At 38.6% G+C, this 13219-nt stretch overlaps 1 protein-coding gene across 12 annotated transcripts in view; it reads left to right on the plus strand.

Moving 5' to 3' along the window:
• The window catches only part of LOC101139167 (neutral alpha-glucosidase C), a 139049-nt gene that overhangs the window by 11525 nt on the left and 114305 nt on the right, over positions 1–13219 (plus strand). For all 12 annotated transcript variants that reach the window (XR_010131168.1, XR_010131171.1, XR_010131170.1 and 9 more), the window contains 3 exons: positions 3014–3141; positions 8053–8235; positions 12937–12982. Coding sequence is in view for 6 of the 12 variants with exons in the window: in XM_055363484.2 (XP_055219459.2) it covers positions 3014–3141; positions 8053–8235; positions 12937–12982 (357 nt within the window). In the remaining 6 variants the exon portion in view is untranslated. The remainder of the gene's footprint in view (positions 1–3013; positions 3142–8052; positions 8236–12936; positions 12983–13219) is intronic.

Below are 13219 nucleotides of genomic sequence, written 5' to 3' on the forward strand. Positions count from 1 at the left end.
GAGATGGGGTCTCACTGTGTTGCTCAGGCTGGAGTGCAGTGGTTACTCACAGGTGCAGTCATGGCACACTGTAACCTCAAACTACTAGGCTCAAGCAATCCTCTTGCCTCAGCCCCGCTGAGTAGCTGGGGCTATATGCATGTACCACCCACTGGCATGTCTTAAATACTTCTAAGGGAGCAAAATGCATGCTCTCTCACCTCATTTTAGCTATCCATTTAAAATTATTAGATGTATGTTCATTTTACATAAATTGATCTGGCTACAATTGAGTGTAACTACTTATCTAAGGATTAATACTAGATTCTCAATTTAAGCAGTCCAACATCTCTAACTTCTTAATGTATTTTTTCATTGTCATTTCCGATCATCACTAACAGGAGGAAGAGATTTGATAGTTTATTTGTATATTATTTTATTTATAAATATCCAGCAGGTCCTAGCAAATAGGAAAGGAATATCTACAAATGTTAACTATTTTAGGTAGAAGAATGTAACAGTCATGTCCAAACTTTTTGAAAGAGCAAGGATGTGGTGGAAGGATTGGGAAAGAACTGGCAGTTAAGCCTCAGGGAAGTGGCTTTTAAACTGTCATCCACAGAGTCCTGAGGTTTCGACAGAGGTGACTTAGGACTCAATACAGGGAAGGCAGGGGACTCTAAGGTGGGACACTGAGCCATTCCCCACTGTCTTTAACCCAAGTGGCTTTACTTATTGGACTTCTGGGAGTCTGCTGATATTTAAAAAAAAGAAAGACAGAAAGAAAGAAAGAAGAAACACATGAGCCCAGATCATAGGAGGAAATGCATACTAAAGTCTAAGGAAAGTAGTGCCTGGACCAAGAAAGCTATGTTGGTGATAATAAGAGATAAGAGATAAGGCACAGTGGCTCATACCTGTAATCCCAGCACTCTGGGAGGCTGAGGCAGGAGGATCACTGGAGGTCAGGAGTTTGAGACCAGCCTGGTCAACATGGTGAAACCCCATCTCTATTAAAAATACAAAAATTAGCCAGGTGTGATGGCACGCACCTGTAATTCCAGCTACTCAGGAGGCTGAGGCACAAGAATCTCTTGAACCTAGGAGGCGGAGGTTGCAGTGAGCCAAGATTGCGCCACTGCACTCCAGCCTGGGTGACAAAGCAAGACTCCATCTCAAAATAAATAAATACATAAATTTAAAGAAAGAATGACTGTAAATATTGCTAAATTTCAGAGTGATTTTTGCTAAAATTAGATTGCTAAATTAAAATGAGGATTAACTCTGATTTATACATGAAGTCATTATAGTGAAAACAGGGTTATTGCTCTCTTTTCCCCCCTGGGCTGCAGCCTCAGGAACAGAACATACAGATCAGTCTTTGGTTTAAACAAAAATTAGTTTGTTTTTTTTTTGTAGAGAAAGCTGTTTTACTAAAAGTGGGACAATCTCTGAGTGAATAACTAAATGTAAATTGTTAATCATATATAGGCAGACCACCTATATGCCCCCTGCTTAGGAAGTTCTTGCCCATTTTTGCCTACTCAAAGTCTTACTAATTGCTGAAGGTCCTGCTTAAATCTCTATTCCTCTAGAGAAATGTCTAGAACTTCTAACCCTACAGTCATCATTAATAACCCTTCCTTAATCTCTTGCCTTTCTGTTTTAAAACTTATCACAGAATGCTCTGTGTTAGCTTTGCATGTCTTCTATCTCCTCCAATTTCAGCCTCCCCAAAAGTTCAATCATTGCAATAATAGATGCCAAATAAATGTTAATTGAATGGAATTTGAGAGAGCAATGGAAATACATGTTTAAATAGTGAGAAAATACATAATCTAACAGAATTTGAACTTTGTACTTGGACATATTTCCAAATGTTAAAATTTTGATTGTACACTAAAAGTAGTTTAAATACATAAAAGAACATTAAACATGCAAGCAGTAATTACAGTATGATCACTATTGCATCGTAACCCTGCCTTAGAATATCTAGAAAAGGATCCACAGCCATAGCACTGTTTACTTGTTCACTGTTCATTATCATGTTACAGTTTAACTGCCCTGATTGCTGCTGGCTTGGTATTCTTCATATTTCTTATCTTTTACTTGCACCACATTGTACCCATTCTAAGCTATGTCACACAACTTACCGAGTTTAGCTGTCATTTAACAGACATAATAGTAACAACACAGGCACCCAGTAGTAACCAAAATTTGGCATCATACTTCGTGAGGAAATTGCAATTGACTAGTGTGGCACGGCCCACCAGTTGAAAACCATGGTCTTAAAATATTCTTCTGGGTGCTCATTTTGTAGCCTGAGTCCTGTCATTTCTGTTCTCCTAGAGCTTCTTGTTCTGTGTTTTATTTTTCAAATTCTCTATTATCTTCATGGTTCTACGTTGTTTCCGTGTCCCACGGTAGGCAGAATTTTACTTAGGTTCCCCAGCCTCTTGTAAAAGTTCCCCGGGTCTATTTTCGCAGCTGTGAAAAATCAATTCCAGTTTGATTTTAGTGCACCAAGCCTCCTTTCATCCACTACTAGAGAACTCCAATGATCATCATTTTATTCTGTATTCTTTTCTCTTGTGTAGCCTGCCACCCTTCATCTTTCATCCAGCTGGAATCTAGTTACTCTGCTTTTAACAGGCAAACTCTTATTCTTAATGTATCTGTAGTTTATCATAGATACAGTAGCCACATGTCCCAATCTTCCAAGGCAAGTTTCAGTTTATGCCTGTCTTTCAGTGTAATTATTAATAGAGACTCCTTTCATTCTGAAGATCCTGGTTTGACAATTGTGTGTTCACCTAGCCACAGAACACATAGAAGATATTTCTTGTTGTTGCTGTAGCTATAGCCAAGCAAGTACATACATAAACTGGGGAGCTTTTTTTTTAATTGCCATTGTTCTCCAATTTGCTTGGCCTATCATGATTGAAACAAATACTTTCCTAATTATTGCAATTGGTGCAAAATTGGCCATCACTTGGGTAACCTGTTGAAGGTAATCTCTTGTATCTGTTTCCAGGTTCCTCTCCTGGCTGAAATTTATGGTATAGAAGGAAACATTTTCAGGCTTAAAATTAATGAAGAGACTCCTCTAAAACCCAGATTTGAAGTTCCTGATGTCCTCACAAGCAAGCCAAGCACTGTAAGGTAAGCCAAGGAGCGAGGTATTTTAGAGACACGCTTGATATATTCTTTTATCATATCTTGAGTAATAAATTTTGTTATGTGCACTTCTTATTTTGGCTGCTCAAAACTACAGTCATTTAGGTTGGTGTAAAAGTAATTGTGGTTTTTGCCATTACTTTTAATGTATTCAGTTATTAGGGGATAAGTCTATCCATTTTGCTTATTATCCATTCTGTTTTTTCTTCATCCACCATTTGATTCATCAGGATTTATTTAACGGGGAGAAGCAGAACTTTGATCCCTGCTCTCCTTCTCACAAAGAAAGTGGTTTTATTAGCCAGACTATGGGAGCAAGTAGAAGGAAAGCTACTTACTACTCACTCAGATTAGCAGCAGGGCTCCAGAGATCTAATATGCTAGCCAAACTCCCATACTTACAGTAATTTATACTGTTGGACGGACTCACTTAATTAAGGTTATTCTCAGAAGTCTAACATGTAATTTTACTTAGTGTCAAGGTAAATTAATAATCAGTGTCTAGGTGAAAAACAATCTTTGGGGACTAAAGCATTTTCAAGTACCTGCAAAACTTTCATCTGTTCTCATAACACTTTCCAGTGATATTTCAACTCAGTTTTGCCAGTTGGTTTCCATTATATTGTCATATTATTTCACTAAAGGAATATCAGATTATGCCAGATGCTTTCATTTTTACTATATCATTACTGTAGTTTTATGTAGATTATTTTTTCCATGAAAATCTTATAAAAGGTCAATACATTATAATGAGAAATTAATTCAGTTATGATAGAATCATCAAAAGTTTAAAATATATCTATTCACTGAGCCACACTATGTGCCAATAACTTAGTAAACATAATTTTTTTTAATTTAATTTTTTCTTTTAATAGTGACAGAGTCTTGCTGTGTTACCCCAGCTGGTATCAAACTCCTGGCCTCAAATGATTCTCCCTCCTCTTCCTCCCAAAGTGTTGGGGTTATCGGCATGAGCCACCATGCCTGCCCTAAATAAGAACTTAAAAGAGACTGTTTCTCAAGGCTTTTGCAGTTTGACAATTGAATCAATGCATACATATAACCTCCTGGCCACAGTATGTTATTTTCTACTATCCTGAAGGATAGTACAGCCTTCACAATTTTTACACTTGTGTTCATAAGTAAGTTAATCTGTAATTTTCTCTTTCCATGCTGTCTTTGCCATGTTTTAGGGTCCAGGTGATAATTCACTTGGTATGGTAAATATGGTATTAATTCTGCTTCTGTACTGAGTTCTTTCTAGAGGGCCTTTGGCTACTGTAGTATCTGGAAAGCTAAAAACTACATTTCTTCATTTCCCAGACTCCGTTGTAGCTACAGGTTCTGATGTAATTCAGTTTCCACCAATCAGATGCACTTAAAAAAACCTTGATTTCAGAACTGAGTTCCCCATTTTGCTTATATGGATTTGGCACCTGTAGAGTGGCTCTAAGGCCATTAGTTAAGGCCATGATTTACTCATCTCTGAATCATAGCTAAGGTGGCATGATCCTAGAGCCCAGCAGTTGTCATAGTGACTTCTGATAACTCAACTTCCTGATTCTAGCTAAGATAGAAGGTCAGTTGGCCATACAGTTACACAGTATTGTTCTAGGGGGTCATTCCTGGACATGCAGCCTGGAACCTACTACCTCAACCCTTCCCGTGATGTTGTAAGCAACAAATTATCCATATGAAGTCATTTATTTTCTGCTTAAAATAGCCAGAGTTGTTTTTGTTTTCTACAGTTGAGCCCTGGTTGATAAAATAGTTGGTATTATAAATGAATATAAGCAACAGCCTCTCAAGGATGGGAATATGAGATTGGCTGGCTGACCTAGCTGGATTTGGAGGCAGTGAGGATGTATTTACCTATAGAGGATGGGATACTATTGTTACAGGCTGAATTGTGTTATCCCAAAATTCAGGTGTTGAGCCCTAACCTCTAGTACCTCAGAATGTGACTATATTTTGAGATAGGGTCTTTAAAGCAGTAAATAAGTTAAAATGGGATGATTAGGGTAGGCTCTAATCCATTATACCTGGGTGCCCTTGTAAGAAGAGGAGATTAGGACACAGATGCAGGCACAGAGGGACAACCACGTGAAGACATAGTGATAAGGCAGCCATCTGCAAGCCCAGGAAATAGGCCTCACAAGAAACTCAACTTTCTGACACCTTGATCTTTGACTTCTAGCCTCAAAAATTATGAGAAAATAAATTTCTGTTGTTCAAGCTACCCAGTTTCTGATATTTTCTTATGGCAGCCCTGCCAAACTAATAGAACTAATAATAGACCACAAAATTCTGTGGCAGTGTTACTTAAATGACCACTGGTGGTCAACTAAAATAAAGTGGCCCATTGAAAGCAGACCAAGAGGTAGGGCCATACTGCATTCTGATTATCATGAGCAAAATTCAGAGCTCTGAGGTGGCTTGGCTGCTACAACTTCACTGAAGAGTTTAAAGAAAGAAAACAATAGTCTCAGGGCTTTAAATTCTTAGCTCAAGGTATTGTCAGAAGATTGTTAATTTTCTGTGACAATCCTAAAAGTCCTCATATCTTCTGTAGCTGCAGGTACATATAGCTGAAAATCAGATGCAGAGTTTGATATTGCAGGTCACTGAATTAGTCCATAAGTTAATTTCAGGCATTAACTGGGAAAACGTAGGACTCCTCAAAATTGAATAGCAGGCTGAGTGCCATGGTTCACACCTATAATCCCAATACTTTGGGAGGCCAAGGCAGGAGGATTGCTTGAGGTCAAGGGTTGTAGACCAGACTGGACAACAAAGTGAGACTGCATCTCTATAAAAAATTTAAAAACTAACCGGGCATGGTAGCACACACCTGTTGTCCTAGCTACTCAGGAGGCTGTGGTGAAAGGATCACTTGACCCCAGTGGTTTAAGGCTGCAGTGAACTATGATCGCACCACTGCACTCCAGCCTGGGTGATGGAGCAAGACCCTGTCTCTAAAAAAATAAACAATTTTTTAAAAAAATTGAATAACAATATTTGGGAAGAGTTGGGTAATTCTAAATAGTCAAACCTCAAAATTTCACTGGCCCTCCCATTTCAGCAGAAGCAACCCCTCCTATAAAGGCAGGTGAAGCTGATCCTGCCTTGCTTGGATACCCTGTATTGACCTCACCTAAAATATACATGCACGGGGATTCCAGTTCTCCTTGTGCCTGACCCCTACCACCCTTCACTGCCTCCAGACCCATCATCAGAGTCAGATCCCAACATGCCCAGAGAGCCAACTACAGTCAAACCCGGGGGAGAAGGCTTGCATGCCTGAAAAATTATAAGACTATATAATGGCAAAAAAAACTGGGAAATATGAATGGAAATGGTTTCTGAGGAATTCCTAGACCAGAAAGAAGGAACTTAATTGTAGATCAGGCTAAATTTATTGACTCAGGTACACATACCAGATAATGTAGATTTGATATGCTAGCTTGGGCAACTGAGAATGGCTCTAATTGATGGCATAGTTGGTTAATTATAATCTGAACTCAGCTATGGATTCTTCTGAATAAAGCTGAGATATCAGGAATTCCTTGGCATAGTGTAGAGGAAATGATCCACAGACTTAGAGAGATAAAGATGTTGAAGTGGATTTGTTTCATGCAACCAGCTCATCTAGCCCCTCTGGATTCTGTTCCCCACGAGAATCCAGAACATACCCCCTTCACTGAGAAACTGATGAGGGAGCACTTGGAAAGCATTGTAGTGAACATCTTCCTTTTGTGGGCTGGAGATAATGGTGGGAAATGATGCCGTTAAAATGGTCTCCCTGATTTCAGTGGAGATAATGAGACTCCAGGTAGCAGAGGCAGAGTAGAAACATTTAGTTGTCAGAGACAAGGTGAATATAATTCCATTATGTGTGGTAGGACCCATGTAGTACTCAAAATGGTTTAACGCTTGGGGCAGTAAGCAATTTATGGTGGGGTGCATTAGACTGACATATATAAACTACAGTCCTACTTAATGGAATCATCAAAAGAACTCTGTCTGGGTTCAATGGATAGTGAGAGACAGCCTCTCAGCTGTCTCCAGAGTTAATTTCCAGATCCTAAGCATCTTGCTTGAAGAGAAGGCATAGAATCCATGGAGGACTGAAAAGACATCGTAAGAACATAAACTGTCTCTTTTTACCTTCCCGAAAGAGTCCTGTGAACATTTACTGGGGACACTGTGCACTGGAGAAAGGGAAATATCTAGCTTTGAGGGATTTTAAGTGCTGTGTCTGAGCTTACATAATTCTTGTGGATCTAAAACATCCTAACAGTGTACCTGTGAAATTGGAGGCTGGTGGGAATCAGGCAATGAATAGGTAAATAAAAATTTGACCTGGTTCCATCTCACTGTGGACCCAATCTGTGTTATTTCCACAGTTTCTGAGTATGTGGTTGGAATGAGAAAGAAAAACAACAGTTAGATTTTACACACCAAAATCTAGAAAGTTACTAGACCTTCCCGACCAAGGTGATGATGATGACGACGATGATAGCTAACATTTACTGTGTGTGTTTTTTTTTAATGTGTCTGGCACTGTGTCAGGAGCTTTACACATGTGATCTCATTTAATTCTCTCCAAAAACTTTGTTGTTGCTTTTGTTATTTTCACTTTACAGATAAGGAAACCAAGACCTAGAAAACTTGGATAACTTTGTTATCCGAAGTTATAACGTATATGATAGAGTTGTGCTCAATTTAAGCTCTTTGGCATCAAAGCCAATGCTCTCATTAACGTTTCTCTGTTGCCTTATCTGTGGCTATGTCACATGAATATTGATTTACTAATTAATTACTTGGAAGTACAAATCACATAGGGCCATGTAAACCTATAGCAGCTTGTTTTTCTCTTCCTGTTTTGTTTTCTAGGCTGATTTCATGCTCAGGGGACACAGGCAGTCTGATATTGGCAGATGGAAAAGGAGACCTGAAGTGCCGTATCACAGCAAACCCATTCAAGGTAGACTTGGTGTCTGGAGAAGAGGTTGTGATTAGCATAAATTCCCTGGGCCAATTATACTTTGAGCATCTACAGATTCTTCACAAACAAAGGTATTCTTATGCATTACTTGACACATAAAGACCTTAACATAACCTAATGAGTATCAGTTGCCTAAATAGATAACATAGCACCATAGAAAATTGGTTTGCCTTATTTGCTCTAGTATTGTTCTGAGAAATTTTACCTTTTCACCTGTGAAGGTGAATACAAGCTTTATGACAAAAATAATTCCCAAACTTTTGTAAATGTTACACTCTTAACATGTCCTGTGTATAACTGATGGCATTCTCTACCCTGCACACCCTTCTATAAAAGCACTCTGTTGACCCGACAAATGTTAATGTGAACTAGCATACCTTCGTAATTTCACTTCACTCCCTTGCAATAACACAGATTACCCTAGACTTGAATAGTTGTCCAGGAATTTTCTGGGACCATCTGCTTGATCAAAGCTGTTTGTGTGGGCTGCTCACATGAATTAGGAGGTGGTGGTAAGGAGGAGATTCTTCTTCCATTCTTACGAACACTGTTTTTAAATCTTTTAGTCTATAGTTCTTTCTGTTTTTATCATGATAATAAGCATATTATATGATCTGCAGAAAGCATTCAACATTCATTATTCCAACATAGTCATTTTTCTGAGTTTCAACTCATTTCTGTTTTAAAATTTTGATACTAAAAATATCTCATTTTCTCATCTCAGAACTAATACTTGTTCATCATAGGCAGATTAGAAAATATTGAAAAGAAGAAAATTTAAAATCCCCATAGTCTCTCCACCTACTCTCTTAGTGCCTTATGAATAGTCAATACTTGTTTAACTGAAAAATACTAATAATAGCAGAACAAATATCTGTGTACCCACTACCCATGTTCTTTATATGTAAAGCCTTTTTTCTAGCCAGGCACAGTGGCTCACGCCTGTAATCATAACACTTTTGCTGAGGTGGCAAATCAGTTGAGCCCAGGAATTTGAAGCCAGCCTGGGCAACATGGTGAAACCCTGTCCTACAAAAAATACAAAAAAATTAGCTGAGTTTAATAGCACATGCCTGTAGTCCCAGTTACTTGGGAGGCTGAGGTAGGAGGATCACTTGAGCCCAGGCGGTCAGGACTGCAGTGAGCTGCGACTGTGCCACTGCACTCCAGCCTGGGCAACAGAGCGAGATTCTGTCTCAAAACAAACAAACAAAAAATGCTATTTTTTTCTTTTGTAAACCCGCATGATTTTGTTCTGTTTTCTTTTAAACATTGTTTTCTTTCCTATCTAAGTTGATCCTTTTACTTACTTATGTAGAAGAGGCACATGGTACAAAGGAGTATATATTAATATGCATTTCGATGTAATAATAGTAAAGAATCTCCTTCCCCCTGTGTCCTCTAGCTGCCCACTTTCCATCGTTGAAGGTAATGTGTTCTGGTCAGGTGTGGTGGCTCATGCCTGTAACCCCAGCACTTTGGGAGGCCGAGGCGGGTGGATCACCTGAGGTCAGGAGTTCGAGACCAGCCTGGCCAACATGGTGAAACCCTGTCTCTAGTAAAAATACAAAAATTTAGCCAGGTGTAGTGGCACATGTCTGTAGTCCCAGCTACTCAAGAGGCTGAGGCAGAAGAATCGCTTGAACCCAGGAGGTGGAGATTGCAGTGAGCTGAGATCATGCCACTGCACTCCAGCCTGGGCAGCAGAACAAGACTCTGTCTCAAAAAAAAAAAAAAAAAAAAAAAAAAAGTAATGTGTTTCCAGTTTTTTGTATATCCTTTCAGAAACAATTTATGTATACACATTTTATATATATTCTTTGAGTTTTCCTTTCCTGACACAAATGGCGCCACCTTTACACATTATTCTACACCTTGCTTTTTTCTGTTAACAATGTGATAATTCTTAATTTCTTTAAAGCAGCTACATAATTTCTGTTGTATGGCTGTACCATGATTCACTGAGTAAATTCTCTATTGAGGGATTTAAAGTTGTTTCTAATCTTGTTTTACAACTAGTTAGTTTACTAATAACCTTGAATATGTGTCATTGTGCATATATACAAGTATATTTATAGTATAGAGTCATAAAAGGATAGTTGTTGATCAGATGGTTTGTGCATTTGTAGTTTTTTTTTTTTTTTTTTTTTGAGATGGAGTCTCACTCTGTCACCCAGGCTGGAGTGCAGTGGCATGATCTTGGCTCACTGCAAGCTCTGCCTCCTGGGTTCATGCCATTCTCCCACCTTAGCCTCCCAAGTAGCTGGGACTACAGCGCCTGCCACCATGCCCGGCTAATTTTGTTTTTGTATTTTTAGTAGAGATGGGATTTCACTGTGTTAGTCAGGATGATCTCGATCTCCTGACCTCGTGATCCGCCCACCTCAGCCTCCCAAAGTGCTGCGATTGCAGGCGTGAGCGACTGCGCCCCGCCTGTAGTTTTCATAGGTATTGCCAAATTGCCTTCCATAGAGGTTGTACTGGTAGCTATAGTTCCATGATTTACATTTATATTTATAATTATATTTGTGTTAGGAAAATCAGATGATCTAACTGGAAAAAATTTTAAGTTATATTTTAACCTCATAACATGAACAAAAATCAATTGCTGATGAATAAAAATTAAACATAAAAAGACATAAAAATAGAAGAAAATATAAAACAATATTTTTGTAATTGTGAGAGTGTGACATAAACTGAAGAGCCATAAGGAAAAGATTGATGGATTTGATTACTTACACATTTTAAGCTTTGATTCTACTCAGCAACACAAGAAAAAAAAAAGCTTTCTTATAGACACACGCACGCACACACACACACACACACACACACACACACACGCAGCGTGAACAAAATTAAAAGTCAAGGACTTCCAGTTTCCCGTCTGGCATGTAAGGAGCTTAGAAGTCACTACTCCATCCTAACAATGACTAAAAACCTCAACAAATCAGTTTTTGCCTTATATAGTTTGATGCTCTGTTAGACTCATACACGCATTAAAGATTGTTACGTTGAGCTGGGCACAATGGCTCATGGCTGTAATACCAGCACTTTGGGAGGCTGAGGCAGGCAGATCATCTGAGGTCAGGAGTTTGAGACCAGCCTGGCCAACATGCTGAAACCCTGTCTCTACTAAAAATACAAAAAAATTAGCTAGGTGTGGTGGCATGTGCCTGTCGTTCCAGCTACTTGGGAGGTTGAGGCAGGAGAATCACTTGAACCAGGGAGGTGGAGGTTTCAGTGAGCTGAGATCATACCATTGCTCCAGGCTGGGCGACAAGAGCAAAACTCCATCTCAAAAAAAAATAAAATAAATAAAGATTGTTATGTCTGCTTGGAGTATTGATCCCTTTATCATTATGTAATATCCCTTTTTATCCCCCCAGATTTTCCTTGCTCTGAAATCTCTTCTGTCTGAAATTAATATATCTACTCTTACTCTCTTTTGATTGGTGTTAGCATAGTATATCTTACCTTCAGAGGTAACCAGTTTACTAAATTTTGTGTTAATCACTTCCTTGGGTTTGATTTGGTTTGGTTTGGTTTGGTTTAGTTTAGTTTTGTATTGTTTTAAGACAGAATTTCACTCTTGTTGCCCAGGCTGGAGTGCAGTGGTGCGATCTCGGCTCACTGCAACCTCCGCCTCCCAGGTTCAAGTGATTCTCCTGCCTCAGCCTCCCAAGTAGCTGGGATTACAGGTGCCCACCACCACATCCAGCTAATTTTTGTATTTTTAGTAGAGACAGGGTTTCACCATGTTGGCCAGGCTGGTCTCGAGCTCCTGACCTCAGGTGATCTACCCGCATCGGCCTCCGAAAGTGCCCATATTACAGGTGTGAGCTGCCGCACCCAGCCTCCTTGGGGTTTTTAATTGCATTCCCACATATGTATGAATTCCCAAACAACATATTATTTGGATTCGTCTTTTCTAAAAAAACTTTTATGTAATAAAAGTATGCTGTATATATTCTTTTGTAATGTATTTTTCACTCAAATTTTTTTTTCTTTTTCCTTTTTTTTTTTTTTTGGAAGACATGGTCTCACTATGTTGCCCATTAAATGTATAAAAGTTAGCTTACATCATTCATGCTCATAGAAATACAAACTGAAATGCATTTATTTTTTCTACAATTTTAGATTGGCAAAAACTGAAAGATTGATAAAGTCCAGCAATGTTAAGAATGTGGGGAACTGAGCACTCAAATACAACTATGGGTGGAAGAATAAATTGTCACAATCATTCTGAAAGACTGTACATTATAGTGCTGTGTTCTGGGAGTGAGGAGAGTTACACCGAGTGAAGGGAGCTATGTTCTACCTTGCTTACTTAGATTTTGTTGAAATATTATAAGCATGTTTAACATTTATAATAAAAAATGATAAAAGTATTTTTTAAAGAGTTAACAAAATTAAAATACTTGTACATTAAGAAATGAAGCTATTAGATTAATGTTCATCATTACTGTCCAATTTTATAAACTCATTTTTAAATTGTTTTTTATTATTTAAAGATGAGATCTCACTATGTTACCCAGGCTGACATCGAACTCCTGGGCTCAAGTGACCCTCTAGCCTCAGCCTCCCAAGTAGCTGGGATTACAGGCAGGCACCACTGCACCTGGCTTCATTTTTATTTTTATAATGATGTTATATTTAATACATTAAAGGATATAACTGAGGTCTCAAAAGTTGGAAATGAAAAATCTTTATCATTGAACAAAATTCTGTCAGTCTTGCCATTGAGTGAAACAACTTTATTTATGTTAAAACAGAGCTGCTAAAGAAAATGAGGAGGAGGCATCAGTGGACACCTCTCAGGTAATCTAGATTGATCCATTTATTGTTATCTTTTTCACCATCATCATCATCATAGGGCATATAAGGAATTCTCTTTCTTCCTTCTACAGGAGGGTGCTTGTTAAATGATCTACTGCATATAAATAGGACCACCTGTTTCTTTGGCTCACCTTGTCATCTCATTCATTCATTCATTCATTCATTCATAAAAACAGATGCTTCCTGAGTGCCTGCTTTTTGCCAGGCATTATTGCTAGG

Source organism: Gorilla gorilla, chromosome 16 (genome assembly GCF_029281585.2).
Source record: "Gorilla gorilla gorilla isolate KB3781 chromosome 16, NHGRI_mGorGor1-v2.1_pri, whole genome shotgun sequence".
Taxonomy (NCBI): Eukaryota; Metazoa; Chordata; class Mammalia; order Primates; family Hominidae; genus Gorilla; species Gorilla gorilla.